The following is a 25,504-nucleotide window of genomic DNA, read 5'->3' on the forward strand; positions in this document are numbered from 1 at the left end:
ACCTGAAAAACGATTTTTGGTCATGTCGGTATGACGAAATCGGTCACCATAAATACTATTACTTCAAAAATGACCGAAATTTCAATTTGAGTGACCTCGGCTTCTACTGGTTCGAATAGAGTCAAATTTGGCGTGCAACATTTTTTTAGGTAACCTGATAATTTGACAACCAAGCCGATAAAATTTGAAAAAAAAAAGTTTTTTTCAACACCCCTAAGGAGCACGCTCAAATGACCTCTTTTTGAGAATTTGTCCTCTTTTTTGAAAATTATTGTAAAATGAATGTGAAAATTCAACTGGAAATAAGTACTAAAGTAACGTTCCGGCAGGTCTTTCGAGAGTTGAGCCAGAAAGGTGACCTTTTTTATTTAACCAACTACAAACATGGATTAAATCAACCATTTTTTCTGGATTTTACTCCGGTATTGTAAGTATGAATTTTTTTAAAGGTGTCCTTTTCAGATTCCCTAAATGTGGTAACCCTAATTGACACTAAATTCCGAGATTACCATTTAAAAAAAAAGCAATCATTGCAATATGCCAATGTATATCGTCGATAAAGCCTCTGTTTAGCAATTTATTTTTTGTGTAAAACTAGGGCATTGATTTTGAAGCAATCTTTGGAATCATTTTTCTGGTCCAGCCTGCCAGTGCTCTGAAGGTTAGAATTTGACCCACAACACCAGTTGAATTTGACACCCCTGCTTTAGATGAGCAAATTACCAGGAATCACGAACTCCGCAACTGCAGTGGATATCTCGGGCATGGAATATAAGTTTATTCATGTGGAGGGGACTCGTTCGTACTGTGCGGCAGAATTCTATGATAAACGTGCGTGGTGGGAGAAGAATGTTCAATATATCCAATGAAACTAATACTGGATGATAAGTACTACCTTCTTTTGCTGACAAGCTTCTAACATCTTCCAGAATTCATCTGCTTCTCCAACGAAAAACATGGCATGGATATTGTCAAAAACGGAAATTGCTGTCCTGCGCTCCAAAATTCGGCTGTAATCCTGGTCAGGTATCAGGCCATTCACGGCAATATCCAGGAGATCCAACTAAAATGCGAAAAAACGTTATTCCCAGACTTTAAGATAGCCGCCGTAAAGATGATAGGGTTCGAAGTCATATAAAATGATAGGTAAATATAAATGCGTTTAAAAATACTTTGGTGTTAGAATCAGGAATCATACTTGATACTTTCTCCAGCAAGTCTCAATCAACGACCAATCAATGTTTTCCTCTTCTTTTGTGCAATCGAGCAGGATCTTGCTTATCTGAACACAATATTGGTTTCATTAGGCAAGATGAAGTAATTTCCTCGATGTTCTCTCATTTGAATAAATATTCATATTGGTCAAGTTCAATACTGATTCATTAGAATTCTTCGATTCTCCATATTGCATATGCTACATCGGTTTGAGTGTCATTCCAGAGTTAGATATCTTTTAAAAATATACTTATGAATATTCTATCCATTGTACAAACGTATCAATGTTGTGAGGAACGCTGGATAGCCTATGTGACAATGTCGCTTATGTTTACGCAAAGGTTGGATTTTACCCGAACAGTAAAACATATTGGAAACTGCGTAAAAACTGGCACGAACAGAAGCATACTTTATTTTAAATTTCAACTACCTGCTTTCAAAACCTTGATTTGGAGCAGACAATGTTGCTTTTCACTTCAGACTACGCCAATGCTTGAGCGCACATTACGACATGATCAGTAACAATCTGCTTCTATACTTCTTAAAAGTAGGCTATGTGATTAAAATAACGATTTTACTTATGAAATTGATGTAAAATTATGCCTGAAAGGGGAACTGCATTTTTAAAATGATATGGTCTCAAATTGAAGGGCAAACGAAAATAAAAATTTGGTTGCAGCCGTTTTCTTCAGAAAGCTACCGTAATTGAACTGCAAGTTATTGAAATTTCCAAAGGACCTTCACGCTCCAGCAGTCATGCAAAGATCGAACTTTATATCGTTGTTAGCCGATGTTATGAAGGAAATATGTCGTACATGTCAAGGTGGTTTAGATACCGCGTTCAACGGAAGATGCTCAGTCAGGAGATTTATGTCAAAATCGGGCCTAGTGTATTCTATTTCTTCAGGAGAGAAATAGATGATGCTCAACAATTTTCTTATAAATAAACAATATTTTATGCATAAGAATAAGACATGATTTTAGACTACTTTCACACAAAATTGCTTACTTTTCACGGATTGGATTTTGAGAGATAGAAAGTGGTTTTGTGTTACGTTTGTATCACTGTGATGCGTGAAACCGTCTCAAGAAATCGCAACAGACATCACGGTAACTGTTGAATCTAATTTACAAGATTACACAAATTCGCAATAATAATCATTTTTAGTTACTCGCAGAGACTGATCTTGTAATTTGCAAAGTAACCGCTAGCGATAAATCAACAAACACTTACGAACGATCGACCCAAACTATTTTTCGAAACTCAAGTACTTAATAAGGTACTTTTCATACTTGTCACTTTCTACCTCCACTTGGACAGTTTTAACATATCGTGGACACGTCTATTTCTACATATAATTGCATTTAAATTGAAACCTTTCTTCACGATTATCTACGTACAATCGAGATTCGATTCACAATACTAGATATGCAAGTAGAGTGAGAAATTGAGAATGGAAGTCTTTGTCGAGCAGTGAAGAGCGGATTTGAAATTTCAAAATACAAATCCTCTTTAAATCCAGAATTTATTTTGTCTTAACTCCAAGTCCAAATTCGATTACGGCTGATATTTGTCCAAAAGTATCATGGAAATTGAACAATATCAGGAAATAGTTCACAATAATATTATAGGAAATCTATCTAATACCTTGTTTAATTTAAACTCAGATATCTTCCGCAAATCAACCTGCTTGGCCCACAGTTGTGTTTGTTCTTTAAATTTGATAAATTCAGCATCAAAAAGAATTCCAAGAAATGCAACGTCTGCTACGGCATGAACCCGGTTGAACGATAGATTGGAATCCTGCAAAATAAAAATGTCAGTTACGTCACAATCTGCACCAATAAGAATAACTCAGAAGCACGCTCATAGGGTTGTCCAAAATTTGGAAAATCTCAAAAAGTCTCAGTGATTGTGTCTCATTCTATAGATTATTGATAAAAAATAACAATTAGCCTGGAAGAAGCTTACAGGAAAGCCGTTAAGATTTCGGACAAAGTGTTTGAAAGTAGCTGCTCAAAAGTGGGCGTGCCACTGACCATAGTACGGCGAGAAGATTGGTAATCAATTAACCACGGCTCTTGATTGGCTAATCGGCTATGCTTCAATGACCACGGCAGCAGCAGCTTGCTGATTAGGTGTTCAAGAGGTCTGCCACCGGCGGGGATTCTGAGTGCGCATTGTTAGTAGTTTGGCGGGTGATGATTTAAGATTAATTCAGGACATGTTGAGGTACGAAATACATGATGAAAAAACAACACCTGCTTCACAGAAGCTTTTACAGCATGACTGCTTTATTGTGAAGGAAACGGCTGAAGCCTACATGTCGTGTTTTCATCGAGAGAAAGCAAAGGCGGTTATCGAAGTGTTGAGCGAATTCACCGTTTCAGTACGGATCCACCATCAGTGAATAAAAATATATAAAGCTTAACAATGAGCGTCGATCATACATGAGCAGATTATTGTTACTACTGAAATCTAGTGCGGGTGAAGCGATGGCCATGATGCTTGTCAGTTGGAAAATGCGACGTGAAAGAAACACAATCCTTATGTTTTTGAAAGATGTAACCTAACATTTCGAATGGACTTGATCATCAAAGTACAGTGCCGACAATTCTTTTAATAAATTCATCATGTAAAAACTCTTTACTGATAAAATCAGCACGAGTTGTTAGCTTACTATTCTCAACAAAAGTATCTCGTCTCCATGACGCTCATGATGACTTCATAATATACATCCTGGCTATACTACACCGCAAGGTCATCTCTGTACGTGCCTAGTGTAGCTGACAGCTTCGTACAGTAAAGTCAGTGAAATGAGCGAAACCTCATTCCAAACATTAGTATGGACTCATTAGCAAACTTGAATCATCTTGATATCAAACCTTGATGGTGAAGTGCCCATCAACCATTGTACCACTTATCTCGATGACATCTTCTTTGTTCTTCAATTGAATCCACGATCCATCTACAGTCAGCTGGACAACCTGAATATTATCCAGATGTGAAACCTGAGATCGTGCATTGTATCGATCATCCACCATCTATGGTGACGTCATATCTTACATACAGTGACTACCGCAGCATCACAGATCATCATGTGCTATACTTCTTTGACATGGGTCACTGATTTTACTGACGTTTTTGCCGGTGGCGGCATTTTGTGACTTTAGTGGCTCGATATGTCCAAAAATACTCGTTTGTATGAGGTAAGAAGTATAATGGCGGAATCCGTGGAAAAAGTATAAGTATTGAGACGATAATATTTTGGGCAATAATGTTGACCTTTAATCAAATCGTAAGCACCCGGAACCGTATTCCTGCATTGACACGAATTCATGAGCTAATTTCGTCTTTTTAATCGTAGCGCGATAATTGACAGTTTCCTGTTGTGAGCATGTAAATCATAATTACTCCATGAATATCATAGTGAGTCCTTTATTACAAGGAAAATAAAACACTGCAGTCAAAAACGCTGTTATAATTAGGGCTGGACACAATGATTCGAGTGCTCAAATCTGAACCGAATATCAATTTTAATGATTCAGGCCGAGTAGTAAACGTTGATTTTCTCAAGTACCGAAATTGTGCGTTCGTCGACATTGAAAGCTACTTTATTGACAAAAATTGTAGTTTTGACAGTATTTTTCAATTTTGAAGCCTTAAAATCACGATTGGTCGCATAGCAGAATATCAAACATATCGTACAAAGTTACGAACGTTACTGGACTAACATATTTTCAAAGTCATGATCATCGACCAAAATTGCCACTAACTGCAATGAAATTGGTATGTTCGAAAAAATACCGAAGTATCTTTATCGTGATGCATAACAACAGGCATTATATTATTTAAGGTGACCTAAAAGGAAGGCCTACATATATGAACTTATATTATTACATTCTGTTATGACGTCATGTAAGCAGCGATACTCGAATAGTCGACTCGACTCTAAGCTTCATGTGATTTAGAATCGAATCTCTCAGATACTCGATTTTTCCCAGCCCTAGTTATAATCAGGAAACAATTTCTCTATGCAATGTCAAAATCATTGTGTTGGCCTGAAAATCAGATGCGCACTTTGTTGATTAGGAATAGTAATATTCTGTTGCGCACTAATTCATGTCGACATGCATACTTTTGAATTTTGACAATGGTACTTTTTATTTACGCAGTGCATTTTGTAGGGGCACGCGCCGTTTGCTTACGCAAATGTGACATAATTTTTTCAAAATATTGATGAACAATTCGATCATCGCCAGACTGCCTGGTATCAATCACACCAATATGAAATTTCATTACATTACATTCATTACATCCATTGTCAATGTAGTAGAAAGTCGATTTTTGTTGATGTGGTCGTGACATTAGATCTGCGCTCTTATTGCTGCCAATACTTTACATAATCCCCCATTTCACCAAATTCGATCACATAGCTCGATATTAATGACACAGTGCGGATAATAAAACATCATATCAGTGAGTAAATACTCTACGGCTTCGGGATGAAAGCAGAGTGGGACTGTTAATAAAATTCTTCAGAATTCACTGGCTATGTGATAAAATTGTTAGGTTGGTTGAAAAAACGCTGTAAACCAAATTTGGCTTCAAGTCCAACCAGTGGAAGTAAGATTCTTGCTGTAAAAAGTTTTGAAATTATATTCAAAAAAAAATTCAAAGTTTTTCTTTCAACCCCATAAAATTGTTAGCCAAATTTGGCTCAATTCCAACCGCTAGGAGCAAATTTATTGCCGTAGTAAAATTTTCAATTCCGTGATTTTATAGGAAATAATTATAGCTTTCAATACAACATCCATTGTAGTACAATATTTAAACTCAAATACTTTTCGGCACAGTAAAGGGATTTAAATGGATTTAGAAGCAAAACCAAATCTGTTTAACTTCCTTCAGTGTGCCGTTAACTCTTGAATGAGGCAACAAAAAGTCTTCGAGTTTAATAAATATTCTACTACAATGGATTTTGTATTGAAAGCTATATTCAAGATCTGTACCACGAATCAGCTATTTGAATAAATGTTTAAAGAGTTAGCTACCGTAAAATTATTTTATTCGAGTCCAAATTTTTTCTACCACAATAACTTCGCTTCTAGTGGTTGGAATTGAGCCACATTTGTTGTGCATCGTCTCTACTGACAGCCCAACAATTTTACGTTGTTGAGAGAAAAATTTTAAAATTTAAATTTTTAATGATAAACCCAAAATTTTCTACTGCAAGAAAATCACTTCTACTGGTTGCAATTGACCCAAAGTTGGCGTGCAGCGTTGTTTTCGCCAACCCAACAATTTTATAACATATCCAAAGAAATCTGAAGGTTTTTTGAACATCCCTAATGCAGAGAATGTATGTATAATGCTCTCTATCACGACTATGGCGTCACCGATCACGTACGATTGTCACGTCACAAGTCTCCGCATACCCACATAAAATTATAGTGGCTTGTTAGTACACAACTAAATCATAGAATCGATCTCACCTCCCAATCCAATTTTCCAGATAGCGATTCAATCCGACGATGTCCGAGAAGTGATCGCAGTGCTGTAGCTGAGAACTTATTGATACGCAAATCCACTTTCTTCACCTGGAATGATGAATGAAATATGAATACAATGTTGGCTAATATCATGTCAAACTAACACAGGTTTGCACAGACTTATTCAGGGCATATTTTGAAAGCTGAGTATGTGTATATTCAACATCATTGCGATCCCCATAATAAAGTCAAACGACCCTGGGTTTAGAGCCACGGTCTTTTACTAATCCGTTCAAACGACTTCAATCAATTCTAGGAATACACCGTACTCTATAATTGAGATTACGATTTGATTTCAGTGAATGATGGCTGATTTTATTCACTTTCGATTTATTTTTTGCGAGCGAGGCGGCCACAGTAGGATCAACTTTAATTTTTAATTGAGCTGCTTGGAATTATTTATATTTTTTCATGTTATTTTGATTGTCATTGAAGCATTTCTATTCTGTGTATTTGTAATTGTAATTTGATAAAAATGTTACTAATTACAATTTCAATTGCATTGTTATTGAAACATGACAATCACAACATAAAATAATTAGCTCATTACCATGGGTGTTCTATGCGTACCTCGTTAACTAATTCAACCATACTAAACTGTTTCCCATAGGCCATCTTCAGCTCTAACAGAAAACTTGGTGAATTACAATATAGGCTATTGAACCAAATCTTGCTATTTCATAAATGGACGACAAGCAAAAAAACTCTTCTCTAACATGTGCTGAACCATTTCCTACACCACGGTCAGTGTTTTTTTTTAAATCTCTTTCCAGTACTTAGTCTTGCTGCAGCAATTGCAAAAAGAAATTCAATTTTTCAACCAAGACTTCATCACGCTAGATCACACATTTGTAGAGATGTTATCCCAATCTTACCTCCTATCTTAGCTTAATTTACCGGGGCCAGAACCTTTCCGCATCCTAATGTTCATCAAATGCAGTCGAACAGCTTTGAGCAAGTGAAAATGTAACTGTGAACCAAAATTCTGTACTTGGTAGTTATCAGGAGCTTCTTCACTCGTGCATTCATTTTAATTTTACACACCTTATTGGTATCATCCTTATTGCCTTACCAATTACATTTAATTCACCTTACTCAGCTCCGAGTATTCGTTTGAGTACATTTCATTGACTGTCTTGTATCCTATTCGCTATTAGTCGTTGCCAGTCGCTCGAACTTTTGATTGTTAGTAGTCGCTTATAAAAAATTTCTGTGTTTTGTATTTTTCATTGCTCATGATTAGGAATAGTTCGAATACGTTCAAGTTTTTTTTTTCTAATTAAATGATATTCTACGTAGTACGAATCATGAATGAAACATGAATAGTCTGAGATACTTGTTAAATACGTCGCTACAGTTGTCAAAGAGGACCTCTGTACCGAATCAGTCAGACTTTTACCAGTAATTGTAAGTATAATTGTACTTACTAACATGTTTAACAGTAATTGTAATTGTAGTCAGGATTCTAAAGACTCGAGTTACGATTTTCTGATGACTCGACTTGACTCGAGTCATTTTCGCAAGATTAGGAAATGACTCAGCGCAACTCTAGTCAATATGTGTATTGACTCGACTTGAACTCGAGTCATTACGCATGACTCGAACCAAGTCATATGACTTGAAACTAAGACGGGGGAGATCGACATTTAATTGAAATTTCAAAGAATAGTAAAGATATCACACTATTGGGATTTCGTCTATGGGTACCGGTACTTGAAAATGCGACCAGAAACTGCTACAAGTGAGGGAAATCAATATATTAACATGCGAGCCATTCGATATCAATAAACTGAGTTATAATAAGTGGGTTACCAAGACTTTAACTGGAGGCTGATCCGTCAAGACAATGACTTGGACTCGAGTCATAATATCATGACTCGGACTCCACCCTCTGATCGCTGACTTGGACTCGGTGGTGAGTTGAAAATGACTCGACTTGACTCGAGTCAAAACTATGAAAATGAGATTAACTTGTTACTCAGATCCTTTGTGACTAGGTTACAACTCTGATTGTAGTTGTAATTTGATATTGGTAGCATAGAGTAATTAAAATCATAATGAAATTAAAACATGAAATAGAGTAATTGTAATTGAAATTGAATTGAATTAATGTAATTGATCCAACTCTGGAGGTGGCCCTATATTTAAATTAATGCAAAGTGTACTAAATTGCGCGTAGCGCCAAGAAAAAATTTCATTAGCATAAATCTGCTATTATTGTTTATGTTTATTTGGAAAATATTTTCAGCGTACTTCAAACCTTCAAGATTATGGACTTTGAGGCATATATTAGAAATTCCTTCCAGACACAACGTGAACAGTGAAATTCCGAACATGCCCCGGGAGATTTACACGTATGGTAATCCTAATAACTTGAGAATTTCGGACAATCATCCTTGCGCGCAAGAGGAATGTTATTGTGACATAGGCGCCGAGTTACGGGGTGGCGGCCACCCCATACAAAATGCTTGAACACCCTCCGTCTGCGACACGACATCAGCTCAACGACGCAAACCAGATCATCAGCAATGTCAATAAGCGAGTCCGTGATATCGCGCAAATGCCAACTATTTACGATTAACCAATACGCACTCGCGAATAGCGACGACGAACTCGTGCTAAAATCGCCCCAATAGATTGTAATCCGTGGTTAGTACTGATAATCAGACAATCGAAGCGACCTCGTTTATGATCGATTTCGACGAGTCTGCGGCCTGCGCTGAGGAACACCATCTTCTCTCTCGACCAGACGAGCGAATTCACGTTCTCCTTCCAATTAAATTGTATTTGCGTGCATATTCGTTTACAAAATAATTATCGACTTAATTTGGTGATAGTCGCTTTAATTGGAGCGCGAAATAGGACCGTGTGTTTGTGTATGCCTGCGAATTCAAAGTCATTTCTACCCAATATGCGCATATTCAAAGGCAAAGGACGGGCCAAGCCTCCTTAATATTAGCGCAATAATTCATCGTGAATAGCTTTAAATCTATAACCGATGTTACTCGAATTAAATGGTCACACTGATCCCTAAAATCTAGATATTGATCGACTTCCTAATTCTCAAAGTATGCGACGGTAACGTAACGTTGCGCTATACGCCTACATTTTAGTGGCGGTAGTAGAAAGGTACTTTTAGCAATCAAGGACGTGGACATCGCTATGGTACTGTTTGTAAGTTGAATTTGTACACGTGCATGTCACTTACATGGCAGTTCATTTGTCGCAGCACATCCAGACGAAAGTAAAGTGGTTAATTTTGATTGACAAATGATTTACGACATTACAGAAATTTCAGACAGCGCCAAGATACTGTATTTCATCAGATTTGTTTGAATAACACTGCGCACTTCCGCGTTTTCGGTGTACGCAGATCGTGCAGCACGCGTGAGGATAGTTCTACTGGCAACCACCCGTAGTTCAAGTCTATAGTTCCAAGCTTTCGCCAAACCGGTATGATTACCTCTAGGGTTGGAAAATCTGTTTACTGATATAGTTTTATCAACTTTACTTCTCAATTCTCAAATTGGCCTGTAACAACGTTTTGCTACAAGCCCATATTTCAACGCCAGTGCAGGCACGTTATCTAACAATCTCAATATGGATGGCTAGTTCCTAATTCGGATTCGTCAATGTGGACATCACTTCCAAATGAGTTCATTTCTTTGTTGTGATTAGTACGCTAATGAGGATTTGAAAATTGCATTATTACAGGGGCACCGCCATGTTTGCGACGAATAAACGTGTATTGTGCAAAACCTGATCTAGCCTTCAAAGCAATATGGCGCTGAAAGCGAACTACGGTTAGATATTGATTGCCTGCATGACCGCAATTTTGATTTGTCAAATATACAAACTTCACATCGAACCCGATTTAGATTATTGATCGTTTACTATAGACTAGAAGTATTTTGCGTATAACTTCAAAACTTGTCGAATCTCTCGCAGCACCCTCGCGAGACGAGAATGACACAAAAGTGTGCCTCAGTACACCGGTTGTAAATAGGGCTGGGCAAAATCGAGTACCTGAGTGATTCGATTCTGAATCACGTAATATGCTTCGAGTCGAGTCGAGTAATCGAGTATCACTCGTTATGACGTCATAAAAGAATGTAATACGTCAAAGATCAAATATGTACCGTTTATGCCCCCACAAGGAATATAATACCTTTTATCCATCTCATAAATGATACAGTGTAATTTGGTATTTTTTCGACCATACCGCTTTCATTCCACTTGGTGGCAATGTTGTGGGATAATCATGACTTCGGAAATGTGCTACGTCCGTCGTCCAGTAACCTTCGTAGCTTCGTACCATAAGACTCGTATGCTACGATACCGCCAATCAAGGTTTCAAGGCTTCACCAGTGAAAATTAGTATCGAAACTATAATTCTCGTTGATAAATTAACTTTCAGTTGCGAGGAGCGTATAATTTCAGTACTCGAAAAAATCATCTTTTACTACTCGACTCGAATCATTAAAATTAATACTCGATTCAGATTCGAGTACTCGAATCATTGTGCCCAGCCCTAGTTGTAAACCACTGCCCTAGTCGTACGTTTACTCTTTCAGTGCAAACAACTAGGTCGTCTAAATTCACTGTTGCAGTTGTTATGCGACGTGGTCCTGTATATTGGATCACAAATTCGCTGTGTGTGCGACGTTACTAGTTCCTGCACATTCAGAAAACAATATGGCTATCAGGTTGTGGTGTAATTTTCCCCTAATAGCAGGGCTGTAATGACAAGAGTCATTACTCGACTCGAGTCACGATCAAGCCAATGTGACGTCTACTAGCGTCATATATTGAGCACAATTTGCCAATTTTTGCCGCCCAGCAATTAAATTAGGTCAATCGTCATATGATTGACTCTGGATTACGGTAGTTTTTTTTTGAGACAGCAGCGGATATCTATAGTAATCCAATCCAGTATTTAGAGAATCTACGCTTCGAGGTACGGTATTACCTTCAGCCATCGCTTTCGGTTCGTGATATTGATTAAAATACTCCTGATACAGGCTATTCATATATCATGTATGTTCAATGAGCAGGTTGCTACTATATCGTTCCCATCGAATATGATTTTGAAAATTGCTATCTTTCCCGCAATAGGCCTAAGCGGCGTGAAATTATGACACCGAATGGATTGCTACGAACAGTGCATCGCCGCGAAAAGATGTGAATATTGCATCATATCGGAAGAGGATAGACTTCACAATGACATGAATTCCAGATTAAAACATAATATAGTTTTCGTACGAAAGGAATCATTTGAAAAAGTACGACTCACTTGTATTCGATTTTCCAGACACCTTGTAATGATGCCCAACAGCTCGTCGTCGATACTGCAGCTGCTTAAATTCAGAGAACGAAGGCTTTGATTCCTTGCTGCAAGCGATCCAACGATATGATCTTCATCGCGATTCAATGAGATGTTAGATGCGTTGATGACGGAAAGATCTTTCATAAGATTGTCGTCACCCGATTCGTAGATTGCTGTATAGAGTTCCATGCGAACGAATCTGTCTTCGTATCCAGTCTTATCATGAAGTTGTGAACGGATCGATTGATATAAAGCTTGTTGCTTCCTTTTTTGATCCGGGACTGTCAAGCAATACACAATGTCATTGTCGTTGTACCGGTATTCGTAATGTTTGCCTAATCGTTTACGTAACAATTGAATAATTCACGCGATTGTGATGAGACAGGGTTCAAATGGAGTCATTGAACTTTAATGACTAGTTCACAATAACAAGATCATTTCATGCGCATTAATATCGCATGTTCGACTAAGATCGGCTCCAGAATTCATACCTAAGTGTTAAAGGTTTATTTAGGCTCACCCTCCGCAAGCTGTATCTTTCAAAAAGCTTAGAAGTGGGCCGTGCTACAAGTCGACGGATGCGAAACCAAAAATGCAAAAAATCGGCATGGTGCAAATGACACTTTTAGTCGACAGACACCAGAAATACCCGAACAAAAAAACAATGTCACATAGTGATCATCGATGGGCCCTGGTAGCGTTCACGTTCAATAATCTGCGAACTTATGCAGATATTAGATGTATAGGTTTTATTTAGCCGACTGAATGTAAAGAGTTATTTACCAGCCGTGTATGAATTTAAGATCTTTCGACTATTTCACCTCTTCGATTGTGACAATACCATCAAAGTCGTGATAAACCATAAGCGACCCATAATAATCAATCTGTGCTGCGGCAGAATAGCCGCGGAAAACCATGATTACTCACCGCTGTGAAGATAGTTATTGGATTTTATGTAAACGATGCCTGTAACGAATCTTCGAACCACGGACCATCGTTTCTCATGTAGATGTTGGTCAGCAAAGCGAGAGAACATTTCGAGCTCCATTTCCGAGATAAAACTAGCCGCCAGAAATTCCTGCATGCTTTGATGACAGAAGAAGAATGTGAAGTCGCCTTCCATCAAGTGACGGCTGAGGATGTTGTTGCCAGGCACTTTCGTCATCAAATCCTGCACTTCGTCAGCGGAAACTTTAAACCGATCCAAATCTGCTTTGTAGAATACGACTCGCCCCTCTTTCATGCCTTCAAACGCCATTGCCTTCAATTTGTGGATAATCGAGAGGATTTGCTTTCTGTTTCGCATATTTTCCACACTCCGTAAGACTAACAGGATCCTGCTGTATAATTCTGTCACGGTAGACGGAGGAGGTCTATCTGGATCAATTCCCATCACCACAGCAATCAAAATCAGGAAAACCGGGACCGATACAAGTTGCAACAATCGCGGTGACATGATTTTAATCTTCTCCCAGAGATGCTTCCCGTTCTCACAGAGCAGACACGTGAACAGTTTATAAGCATCTTCTAACGTGAGACCATTGAGTGTTATTATTTTTTCAGGGCGTGCTTGCGCCGGTAATTCGGAGACTTTGAATTCACGTGACGAGACGATGATCCTGACATGACGAAGGATCTTGCGGGATAAGATATTGTACATGATGGTCGCAGAGCTCGCTTTCTTATACGGTGTAATCTTTCGGAGGCTGCACTCCTCGAAGTCCCACTGCATCTGATCAAGCCCGTCAAAAATGATAATTGCATCACTTTGATTCTCGACCAGCCATTCAAAAGCTTTTTCCTCTTCAGATTCATTTTTGAAGAGACCGTCGAATAGGAACTTGGATGTTTTGATACCGCTCTCTTCATCCATGTTCTTTAATTCAATATAATGTATTATTTTACGTTTCGGTTCACCGTTGTCACTCACAGATGAAATTCCGAGCGCTTTTTGAGCAATTCTACGCATGAGGGTGGTTTTACCCGATCCTGCAGACGCGACCATAGCAGTGTAACCAACATTATAATTTGAAGGTAATTTCTCATACTTTGACACCGATTCCATTATCTTTTCCATTGTTATCAATTTACCGTCGTTGTCGGATTGACGATAAAACCCGACTTCCTCTATCAACTGACTTTGAAAATCTTTTCTTCTAGATCCATGAACAGTTTCGTCAGTTGCAGATTTTTTGTCGCGAAAACGGCCTTTGTAGTAGTCATCAACATTGACCTTCTTCATTTGCGGGAAAACCTCGAAGTCAGGTTCGTGAAGAAATTCATTCTTGAAGTCTTCACGAATTCCACCTGCCGTTTCTTGATGAGTATGGTCGTTTATAACTTTTATCAATTTCTTGTATTTAACGCCTGCAGAAAAGAGAGCTTATATTAGGAAATATATCAAAACTGCTACGTCATATTGGCTGTAAGAAATTATTGCAAATGGTACCGGTACCTTCTTACACTAGGACAGGGGTTCTCAACTTCCATCGTATAACGGGCCGCATTTTAACAGCGAAAGACGCTGCGGGCCGTAGAACATCATTTCCATGTATTAGTGGGATACTACCAAATTTAGGCTACTATAGCCTACTTCTTTCCTTCCATGGATGCAGCCCTACTAGTATTTCCACTCTGATAGAGAGCCCCCAGATAATTAATTCGCTCTCTAATGTCTGTGGAGTCAGTGGATTCGTCCGATGCCTGGCCAAAGTAGTCTACGCGTCAACGTATTTCAGAACATGCGATGAAACATCGACTGAAATTGCTGCTACTCTTCTGGTCACGGTTGAAACAGACAACTGTAACTTCAAAATTTGTCAGGTGATGTTGTCCTTGCTGTTAAGTATCGGAAGCAGCGAATATTCGTTTTATTGAAATCACGCCTTCTATGGCCAATCTCGTGGGTTTAACGATATTACAAGCAATTTTAAACCATGCGTCTGTAACATAATCGACAATTTTAACATTGCCTCGAAATATAGATTGGTGGGCTTGATACCTAATAGCTAGCAATGTTTTTTCTAACACCAGGCGATGCGTACAACTTCAGAAGAAAGTGTCGTGGTATAATCTTGAGCTTGTACGCTTCGCCACGAAAACTGTTATTCGACAAATATGTCACATCGGTTTTCCATTCATATCTGAGAAAGCAAATTGATTGTTCCGAACGGAGTTACAAACTCAGTTCCCGCCGTTTAATTAGGCGAATTGGAGGGACCGTTATACGATCGGCAACGCAGGACCATAACAGCAGTTTTTCAGACCCACCCCCCTCCCCGAAAAAAAATCATTGGTATTGGGGCCCAATAGGGTGATATGCCCGACTTTTCGCGTAAGAAGTCCATCTGACTTTAATTTTTGGGCTGCTACTTATCAGCGAGTTATGTGTACCGTTTGGCAAGTCAGCTTTAGTCGTCTAGACTCGCGAAAGACGAAATTTTTATATAATTCATGACTAAATCGGTCAATATGATCAGGAATTGGATATATATGTTGTTATTAATTTTTTAATTCCTCTCTGCTCATTTAACCAGATTTATTGGTAGAGCTGAGTGAGTTGTCTTGGAAAATGTAGGGGCCGTTAATAATGATGAAACAACTTCGGGCGGACCCGTTGGTATAATGATTTCATCGCATGATGTTATTTAGTGACCTCCTGTCTGCTATGTCTAAAGATACTGGCGAATAATTTTTCCCTGCGAGATGACATATGTCTTGTGGGATTCAAATTTCTTGGACAGGAACGTTCAGCGCCATTTATTTAGCGGCTATGGACAATTGGAAAATATATAGAAGTTTTCGGTCAGCATAGGGGCGGTCTTTTTCAGCCAAAGATTTCTTTCTGGCGATTTCCTGGCACACTTCTTGGGGTCGCATGTGACATGGCCTAAAACCACATATATCTTGGTACGTTGTGGCACGGTAATGGCCGAGGCCGAAATGTCAATTTCTCTAAATAATGCTAATCTGTTCTTGGGGAGGTAACCAATACTCAGGATATTTGGCAACAATAAATCGCGTGCAACGCGGAACACTTATGAAAATGTTGGATATCTATGAATTTCCCAAATTTCGAACTCCGTTAGTTTTGGAGTACCACAGAAGCCAGAACACTAATGAAATCTTCAAGACTTTCAGGCCTGGCAAAACTTCTTCACATATTTTGAACATCATTGTAAAGGTGCCTTCAGCAGATCCTTCCCCAAATTTACAAACCGTATTGAATAAAGAGCATTATACTCACTTTGAATCCCGAAAGGTGTTTCTTCTTCAGCGCCAGTAATGTTGTAGACGATTTTTTTTACATTTATTTGATCTCCGGCCATGACGTTAACAGAGCTTTTCGTGAACTTCAGATTGACATTTTCTCCTTCGGCCAAAGTTGCGGATCCTAAGAAACACATTTTTATTGTATAGGCCTACAGCTTGTCAGGTTCAATATATAGCCTTATAACAAAATGATATGGATTCTATTATTTTCTTCGATGTCCTTCAGATTATTATTTGCGCAACAAGCAAAATGTAAGGTATTTAAATAACTTCACAACTGTTCCAGATGGAGAATATTACCATGTATTATAAGAGATCTGAACTCAAATACTAGGCTACTAACCGCTTATTACGGAGAATCGTTATCTTTACCGTCTTCTGGCACTGTACGGATAAGGTGGTACTAATTAGCTAGCATATATGACGATACTGAAAATATTTCTTAGCATTCTATGTTGAATCCTTCGAATTTCATAATCGATAACTTTCTCATCAACAGTCATAACCTCCCATGCCATCAAACTGTCCGCTGTGATAGCCAACATTCTTGTGCCCTTTTGTTGTGAAATGACTATAAAAGGGGCAGGATATTTTTATTGTTATAAATGAGGGCGTGTCTATTAAAGCATGAAAACCACTGCTTCACGGCATTGTCTTTAAACGATTGTAGATTGCAGCCAAAGTCTGAGAGGCCTGACACGCGATTATTCAGGCCGGCGAATAGTGATGATATCTTGCGCACATGGCCTGTTGTGTAGGATTACCATACGTCCTCTTTTAAGAGGATTTGTCCTCTTTTTTGACTTTTTTGAAAGTGTCCTCGGAGGACGCCCTTTTGTCCTCTTTTTGGGATTTTGTCCTCTTTTTTGAAAATTTAGGCAGATGTAGAGCAAATTACGAGTGATATGCCGCAAATTAGCACAGAAGTGACTCTCCGGCGGGTATTGCGGAGTGAAAAACGCTGATTTTAGCTCTGAGCAGAAGTGATGACCTTTTTTTTTTTTTAGTCATCTACCTGGCAATGTGGAGTAAAAAACGTTAATTTGAGCTCTGAGCAGAAGTGATGAGTGGGAAAAATTAACCGGTTTTTCAGAATTTTACTCCGGTTTTGCAAGTTGCAAATTTCTGAAAAAGTGTCCTCTTTTTGGATTTCCAAACTATGGTAAGCCTACTGTTGTAGGCCTACATACGATTGCTCAGGTCGGTTGTTGACGCGAACAATTATTGAGTATTGCGAGCGGCTGCAACTATCCTCTACCCAATTATGTGCATGTAGCCTACAAATGACAAACCAATCCAGCAGGATATGGCATGTGGCTCTGTGCAGCACGGACGAATCTTGCTAATTGGCAGCGCTTAACACTGGTAATACGAATTATGCGAATCGCGATTGAAAACAAACACGAAGAAGGATGTGATTTGAAGGTAAGATTTTGCACAGTATAAATAAAAAAATTATGGTAATTCAGTATACATGGACGGGCTACTCGTGAGCCACTTCAATTTTATTCTAGCGACTTTGATTCTAAAGCATAATATATATGGCATATGACATGAACTTATACGGAAATATATTACGTTTTCATAATTTTGTACCTTTCTATGCGCTCAGAACATATGCTTGACAGACTGACCATCAGCTATTCAACTAACAGCTATACGCATTCGCCAGTTACTCTTATCAGAGGCATCTCCGGATCGGTGCAATGTGCATCATTCAAAATCTAGTGTTAGTGCATGGATGGTTCGATCATCACAATGATGACAGTTACATCGTAATATAATCAAGATTATTGACGTTATTGAAACACGTTTCAGCACAAATTAGACTTGTTCCAAGTGCAAGAAACGAATTTTTTTTTCAGATGGCTTCGTGTCCCCCTAATATGCTTCAACGCCGTCTAATGGAGGTGTGCCCCCAGGTTGAAAAACACTGTTTTTGACCTTAAAATACATTTACCAGTACCTTTTATTTTATGAGAACTTTGCAATGTCTTAATTAGCAGAATAAGATTAGCCTATGCAACTAAAACAATATATTATAGATATACATTGGTTCCAAAACAGTGTGACGCCACAGAATCTCAGGTGTGCCGTAAGTCTTTCAGGGATTTTGAAGAAAAACACTGTATAATATTGAAGATTGGGCAATGGGCATGCAGATCAGCAGAGCGGTCAAAATTTTACAGCATACTGATAAATAAAGAACAGACGCCCAAGTGCATTGTCCATACAATCAATCCTGGCATTGCCGACGAATATGGTAATGTCTAAATCATCATTGGGCGACTACGTCCGGATAAAAAGTTATTTTTATTCCCTTCAAATCAACTCATAATAACGAAATCGTGCCACAAATGTTTGCACAATGCCTAGAATTCAATTTACACAACAATACTTTACATGAATATCTGTTAACATATAGGCCTACAGGCTAGTAATCAACTCAATTATAAGCCATGAATCAAGCCTCCGTTTTCAGAAGAAGAACATCTCATCGATGTACTGATTGCCTTTATTTTTGAAACTCCATAACTTCACGAAAAATTTGTGATGTCCCTTTCAAATCCTATTCCATGATAACTCAACAATATGAAGGCATGTTACTGAATGATTAAACATAGTTTCAGGGCAAGATACCGTAATTTTCCATGTATAATCCGCAAAATTTTAACGATTTTTTTCCTTCCTTTTCTTCCTTTCCTTAAAAGGTCATTCATTGATTGCTGAACGCGCGCGCGGCAATCCTCGCCACTTCATCGCCAGGCCATGTGCGCAAAATGTAATCGCTTGCGTAATCAGTCGCACCTCCAATAGGCATGGTGTGCAGTAGGGCTCTTTAAAAATGACATTTTTTTCAAATCGAACTGGCTACTTGATAAAATTGTTAGGTTACCTAATTTAGGCGCAATAAAATAGTATTTACGGTGACCGATTCTTTGTTTATTTATTATAGTTGTGCTCACCGTAAATACTATTTTATTCAAATCACAATTTTTCGACGGCAATAACTCTGCTTCCACTGGTTGGAATTGAACCAAATTTGGGGAGCATCGTTTCTATTGACAGCCTAACACTTTCATGGGGTGAACAGAAAAGTTTCAAATTTTTTATTGTTTATTTTTATATAATAAATAGAAACTTTCTTCTCCTGTAGCAAAGCGGTTACTGGCTGGAATTGAACCAAATTTTGTGTGTAGGCCTAAATTAGGTAACCTAACAATTTTATCAAGTAGCCACTTCGATTTGAGAAAAAAGTCATTTTTGAAGAGCCCTACTGTGCACGAAATAACCGTTGGCCTTAGCAATTGCATCTGACCTCGTACGCAAGATGTCGCGTCGCCAGCCTCGCAGGCTTTGGCTGCTATCTACTATAGTATAGAGGCAATCGCATCGGTAATAGGCCTCTTGCGCAATACGTCGTGTCGCTGGCCCGAACTATCGCGTCGCCAGCCTCGCAGGCTTTGGCTGCTCGGTACTATGGTTTAGAGACAATGCCGTTAATTGCATAATGATTAGCGATAGTTATGTCATCATTGTTCGACAGTGACATCGCAGTGATATCGCGTACTAAAACACAGCTATTCATGTACTGTAGGCTTACCATACGTCCTCTTTTAAGAGGATTTGTCCTCTTTTTTGACTTTTTTGAAAGTGTCCTCGGAAGACGCCCTTTTGTCCTCTTTTTTGAAAATTTAGGTCAGATTTAGAGCAAATTGCGAGTGATATGCCGGAAATTAGCACAGAAGTGAAGCTCCGGCGGGTATTTCGGAGTGAAAAACGGTGATGTTAGCTCTGAGCGAAAAAAAGACCTTTCTTTTAGTCAACCGAACACAACGTGGGAAAAATTCACCGATTTTTGAGAATTCTACTCCGGTTTTGCAAGTAGCAATTTTCTGAAAAAGTGTCCTCTTTTTACATTTCCAAAATATGGTAAGCCTAATGTACTGTGAATGCAGGGTGCGTACTATACATGGGTACAGGCTTTTTCCCAGAATTTGCATGCCATTTTAAGGGTGCGTATTATACATGGGGGCGTACTATACTTGGAAAATGACGGTATATCTGCATAAACAAGCATAGCCAACGCATACATGTGAACCGATTTTAAGCAACCGGAAATGGGTCACAATAAGCGTAAACACTTTGGTAAAGGTAACCAATGTATATATATATCCAATTCATTTTAATAATATCGATCACACGAATAGCAGTAATTAAGGATAACCTTACCGGTAGCTACGGCTGACGACGATGAAGGCCCATCAGTGATACCAGAATCTTCACATCGACGCCTTTTCGCCATGATAAGCCAACTATCAGTAAATATTAAATTGCTCCTGTATGAGAAAATACCTAAAATCCAAGAACAGTAGTTACGCTTTTCCAAGAACTTCATAAGCATAAAATGTGGAGACTCAAGTCAGCAACTGCAAACAGACACAAATTTACCAGTCCCATTATCCATGTGAAATTCAATCACCGTTAAGGAACAAATCACATCAAGTATCCAAGAAGCAAACAATTTTTTATATGTTCATGTCATTTACCAGGAGTCCAACTCCAACCTAGCGATCAGTAACCGTAACAACTAAGCTTCTAGTTCAGGATTAATATTCCCGTAAAATTTAATAATCCCGCCCTAAAACCCACGGAAGAACTTATAAAATACTGGAACTGAACTTCAAAACCTATTATTCTCAGTGAACAGTTCTAGATCTGAAACTGTTTCAATTTGAACGGGCATATGATCCATGACTGGCAACCTGTCATTCCTCCTATGACTCTATTGATGCTAAAATGTCTTGGAAACAGCATGTTGAATGCACAATATCAAAACTAGCTCGGTGTGTGGGAATAATGACCCGTCTGCAATCTTTGGTTTCCAGATCAATACTACGAACCATATATTTTTCTCTTTTCCACTCTCACCTGCAATATGGAATCGTAGTATGGGGAAGTGCATGCAAAACATTTCTGTGCAGAATTCGAACCCTGCAAAACCGTGCGATACGGCTGATCTCATCTGTACCTTTACGTACCAATTTATCGCCTTACTACCGTAAGCATCGAATTTTGCGAGTTGATGAGCTATATCGCTTCGAAGTATCAAAAGTTGTTCACAAATATTTTTCCAATAGTCTGCCTCCTGTGTTTGATGACTTTTTCATACCTGCTAAAAATGTCCATTCCCATTACACGAGATCCTCGTCAAAGGGAAATATCTACTTACCCCCACCCAATAGCAACCTAACTAAGAGATCTATCGACTACTCGGGACCTATCATTTGGAATGCATTACCACCACATATCCGTGAATTGCCTTATGATAGATTCAAAAAAGCCCTACTTGATCACCTCTTATCGTTACACTAACACTGTTGCCCTGCCTCGCCCAGACATTGCTTCATTGATCATTTGCTACCATCGTTTAATTTTTCTTCTATTTTATTTTTTTAACTACTGTAACTTTTTTTACAGCCAGACTGTTTAGAGTCAAGTGTACCTGTTTGATGCTGGTGTGATCAGACTAGATGACCCTCACGGTCTTATCGATCATTCCTATCTAATACCGAATACTGTGCATGCATATTTTCTGTACCATACCACCACTGCCGTGTGTTATGTATTTTGGTTTGATGAAAAAATAAAGACTCTCTCTCTCTCTCTAAATAGCACTCCTGAATGTCAAGCCATACAGTTGAAATAAATGCTGGAATAATTCGACCAATCCAAGTGTAACTGCCTTGCCAGTCTGTCTCAACGTTGATCAATTCAGAAGGTTCTCGTTCAAACCAATCAGACTAATTCAGATAATTTATACCACTAAGAAGCTGGTGTTCAATGAATATTTCACAACGTAGTTCAACACCTTGCACTGTAAAATGCGCCGCTTGATTAGCGAATTAGGCAAGACTATGCAATGGTGAGCGACAATAACACGGGTGAGTCAAGTAGACGATCAGAAAGGAGACAGTAAGCATTCAACATTCAACACAACGGGGATTCTCTCTGTTAACATTGAGTAGTTTACATCACGGTAATTGTTTATTGATTAAAACAGTGTTTTGGGCTACATTGCTGCATTTCTTGATTATCTTTTACCACGCCTTATTGGAAGAAGGTTACTATTCATATTTGCAGGCATATGCAGTAGGGCTGTTCAGTGTGCCTATGAGGTTAATTTTTCTGCGTCGAGGACTGAATGAATTCCAGCGAAGGTATTGGCATGTGAATGTCGGTTTCCTGAAAACAGACGTTTCATATTTGTTGATATTGGTGTACCTCATAGGCACACTCGTGCATAGAGCGTTGGTGGTATGTTCGGGTAACAAACTGAGTTTAGAACTTGCGACATTGTCAAAATACCCATTTCAGTTGGTATGAGTCAAGATACTACATTCATATTTCCCCCCGAGATCTTTTAAACATACAATTTTTAGCATCAATGTCATCATAACACTCCGGCACTAATTTGAGTCGCATAACCGTTATGCATAGCCTGTGCGGTTCCAATATCCTTTGCTGGATGAGCCACTGTCAGGCAATTCACAATATTTAGAACAACTGCATCAAAAATGTAGAAATTGCGAGAAAAAACGATTCCGCCGAATCCAAACCACCATTATCAGATGTTGAAAGCTCCAATCTTTTTCAAAGGATTTCTTCGATTATTCAGTTCAGTTCCTATGCCAAATGAGTTAGTAGTGTATGAATTTGTCCTAATCGTCAATTAAGCTATCAACAATATACCAATGCATCTTGAAAAATATACAATATGATAAACAACGCTCATAATATCAACAGCTTTCAGCTCTTCCCAGGTTAACGATCGGCAGCTAGGCTGCTGGCCATCTGAATGTTTTGATACTCACGCTTCATCGTTCAGACATATGGCTCTTCTATTTATTGTATAAAATCAGCATTGCAGAGTGCTTATAGACAATTTTGAGCGAGTTTGAATGAACGAAAGCGTATGGGGGGTGACTTTCTCAGAAAATGGGATATTTCAAATCGTATTTTAACATACTTAGCGTGATGGTTAAGCGTCCTGCTTCTTGATCGGTAGGTCGTGGGTTCGATTCCCGGCCGGGGTCAGACCAAAGACCTGATTAGTAACACTGGTATCCATGGCTTCCCTGCTTGGCGCTCATGCATTACTGGGATAGCATGGAGGGGTGGTGCATGACTTAGAAAGCTGTAAAGACTATATCTGCACTTCCTTGTCCAGCGGCATATGCACATCATGTACTCATGGTATGCATATGCGCAGATCGCGTGTATGTGTATCATGAGTCGGTGTATATGCCGCAAAAAACATCAAGGACAAAAATAAACTACGTCCTTTCCTTCCTTTCCTTCCTTTCGAAATCAGACAAGAGCAATACATTTTTGAAAAGAACTCTCTCTCTCTCTCTCTCTCTCATAATTTAAGATTCTGCAGTAAAAAAAATTTGGAAAATTTTGTGATTCCAGCTGCACCTTAGGGCCTTAAACTTATACGCCTCGTTACAACAACTGTTCTTAGACAAATATGACACATCGGCCTTCCATAACAATAATGTACCGCAGTAGTAATTGCGTTCCTAATGAAAGATGTCGCGGGCCGCAAAATAACTGTCTACGGGAGTAGTGTATAGGATCGGTCGTGACCTGGCAGGGGTTCTTATGGGCGGGGTGGCATGGTGCCGAGAAACCGGGGGTGGCATGGTGACCCTTATGTCTTATGGCGGGGGTGGCATGGTGCCATTGTGTCTTATGGCTGCGGTGGCATGGTTACCTTTTCGGGTATAGGCTGCGGCGGCATGGTGCCGTGAAACTCGTGGTGGCATGGTGACCCTTATAACTATAGGCTGCGGTCGCATGGTGCCACTGTGTCTTATGGGTGCGGCGACATGGTTACCTTTTCGGGTATAGGCTGCGGCGGCATGGTGCCGTGAAACTCGTGGTGGCATGGTGACCCTTATAACTATAGGCTGCGGTCGCATGGTGCCACTGTGTCTTATGGGTGCGGCGACATGGTTACCTTTTCGGGTATAGGCGGCGGCGGCATGCTAACGTGAAAACTCGTGGTGGCATGCTAATGTTTTTAGGTATACGTGCGGCGACATGCTAACGACGATGATGTGTCTGTCATGTATTCTTACGCGATATGTGGTGACTCGCCATGTGTTCTTATGGGTGCGGTCGCATGCGGCTATTGGTTCTTATGGGTGCGGTGGCAAGCGGCTCTTATTTCCTATGGGCGGGGTCGCAAGCGGCTGGGAAACTCGTGGTGGCATGCGGCTTTTATGTCTTATGGCGGGGGCGGCAAGCGGCTATTGTGTCTTGTGGTCGAACGGTAACCCTTTTCAGTATAGACTGCGGTCGCAAGCGGCTTCGTTGTTGGCATGTCGTACTTCGTGTTGAATATGTATCAAGTAAATAGTCATGTAAATGAACCTTTGTTAATGTGTATATCGTCGTGTATTCTTACAAGATCTCTACTGATTCACCATGTGTTCTTATGGGTGCAATCGTGACTCGCCTTTTTTGCTATAGGCGGTGGCGGTGATTCGCCTGTCGTGTATTCTTACGGGATCTGTGGTGATTCGCCATGTGTTCTTATGGGTGCGCTCGCACGTCGTACTTTCAAGTATAGGTATCTCTCGCATGTCGTATTGGAAACTCGTGTTGGCTCGCTCACGCGGTGAAATTTTAGTAATCAGTTTGTCGCAGAACTTGATTTCACTCGTAAGATTTAATAAGTAACGAATAACAGACCGCCAGTGTCGGTAACTTGAATAGCGACAAATTGTCACTTATTTCCGCTCTAACCCTAATCCTTTGTGAAGTGAACGATTATTCAAAAGGGTGTGATATCATTTTAAAATCCAACGACCACTCACCGGATATTGCCTCAGACATAGCAATCCCTCATACCCGCTCACAAGGTAATATTTCGGTAATTAGTTTGTCCCAGAACCGTCGCAGACGGTGATTCGAAAACCACCAATTTGTCACTTGCCCGCGATCGCTATATGTTTCACGCCTCCCGAATAGTGGCTGACTTTAGTTGCGTGATAAGATCCATGAAAATATTCAATCAATGTGTCAATTTGTCAACTTGAAATGAAACTTACTACACAACTCAAGTTG

At 39.3% G+C, this 25,504-nt stretch overlaps 3 protein-coding genes across 3 annotated transcripts in view; all 3 read right to left on the reverse strand.

Moving 5' to 3' along the window:
• The window catches only part of LOC145433311 (uncharacterized), a 247,864-nt gene extending 226,828 nt beyond the window's left edge, over nucleotides 1-21,036 (reverse strand). Inside the window, exons 1-2 of the mRNA XM_080310736.1 lie at nucleotides 20,600-21,036; nucleotides 16,341-16,487 (exon numbers count right to left, since the gene is read on the reverse strand). Coding sequence (XP_080166862.1) covers nucleotides 16,341-16,487; nucleotides 20,600-20,771 — 319 coding nt within the window. The 5' untranslated portion in view covers nucleotides 20,772-21,036. The remainder of the gene's footprint in view (nucleotides 1-16,340; nucleotides 16,488-20,599) is intronic.
• Nucleotides 872-4,592, reverse strand: LOC145437279 (uncharacterized). The gene is made up of 5 exons (XM_080314476.1): nucleotides 4,102-4,592; nucleotides 2,835-3,019; nucleotides 2,617-2,638; nucleotides 1,199-1,282; nucleotides 872-1,063 (listed from the first exon to the last, which is right to left on the reverse strand). Exons 1-5 carry the CDS (start codon nucleotides 4,258-4,260, stop codon nucleotides 872-874), a joined length of 642 nt encoding a protein of 213 aa, XP_080170602.1. The 5' UTR covers nucleotides 4,261-4,592.
• Nucleotides 6,679-25,504, reverse strand: part of LOC145444643 (uncharacterized) — a 165,903-nt gene continuing 147,077 nt past the window's right edge. Inside the window, exon 6 of the mRNA XM_080323677.1 lies at nucleotides 6,679-6,816. Coding sequence (XP_080179803.1) covers nucleotides 6,694-6,816 — 123 coding nt within the window. The 3' untranslated portion in view covers nucleotides 6,679-6,693. The remainder of the gene's footprint in view (nucleotides 6,817-25,504) is intronic.

The sequence above is a fragment of the Botryllus schlosseri genome, chromosome 1 (genome assembly GCF_051294905.1).
Source record: "Botryllus schlosseri isolate E-star chromosome 1, Bs_hap1, whole genome shotgun sequence".
Lineage (NCBI taxonomy): Eukaryota > Metazoa > Chordata > Ascidiacea > Stolidobranchia > Styelidae > Botryllus > Botryllus schlosseri.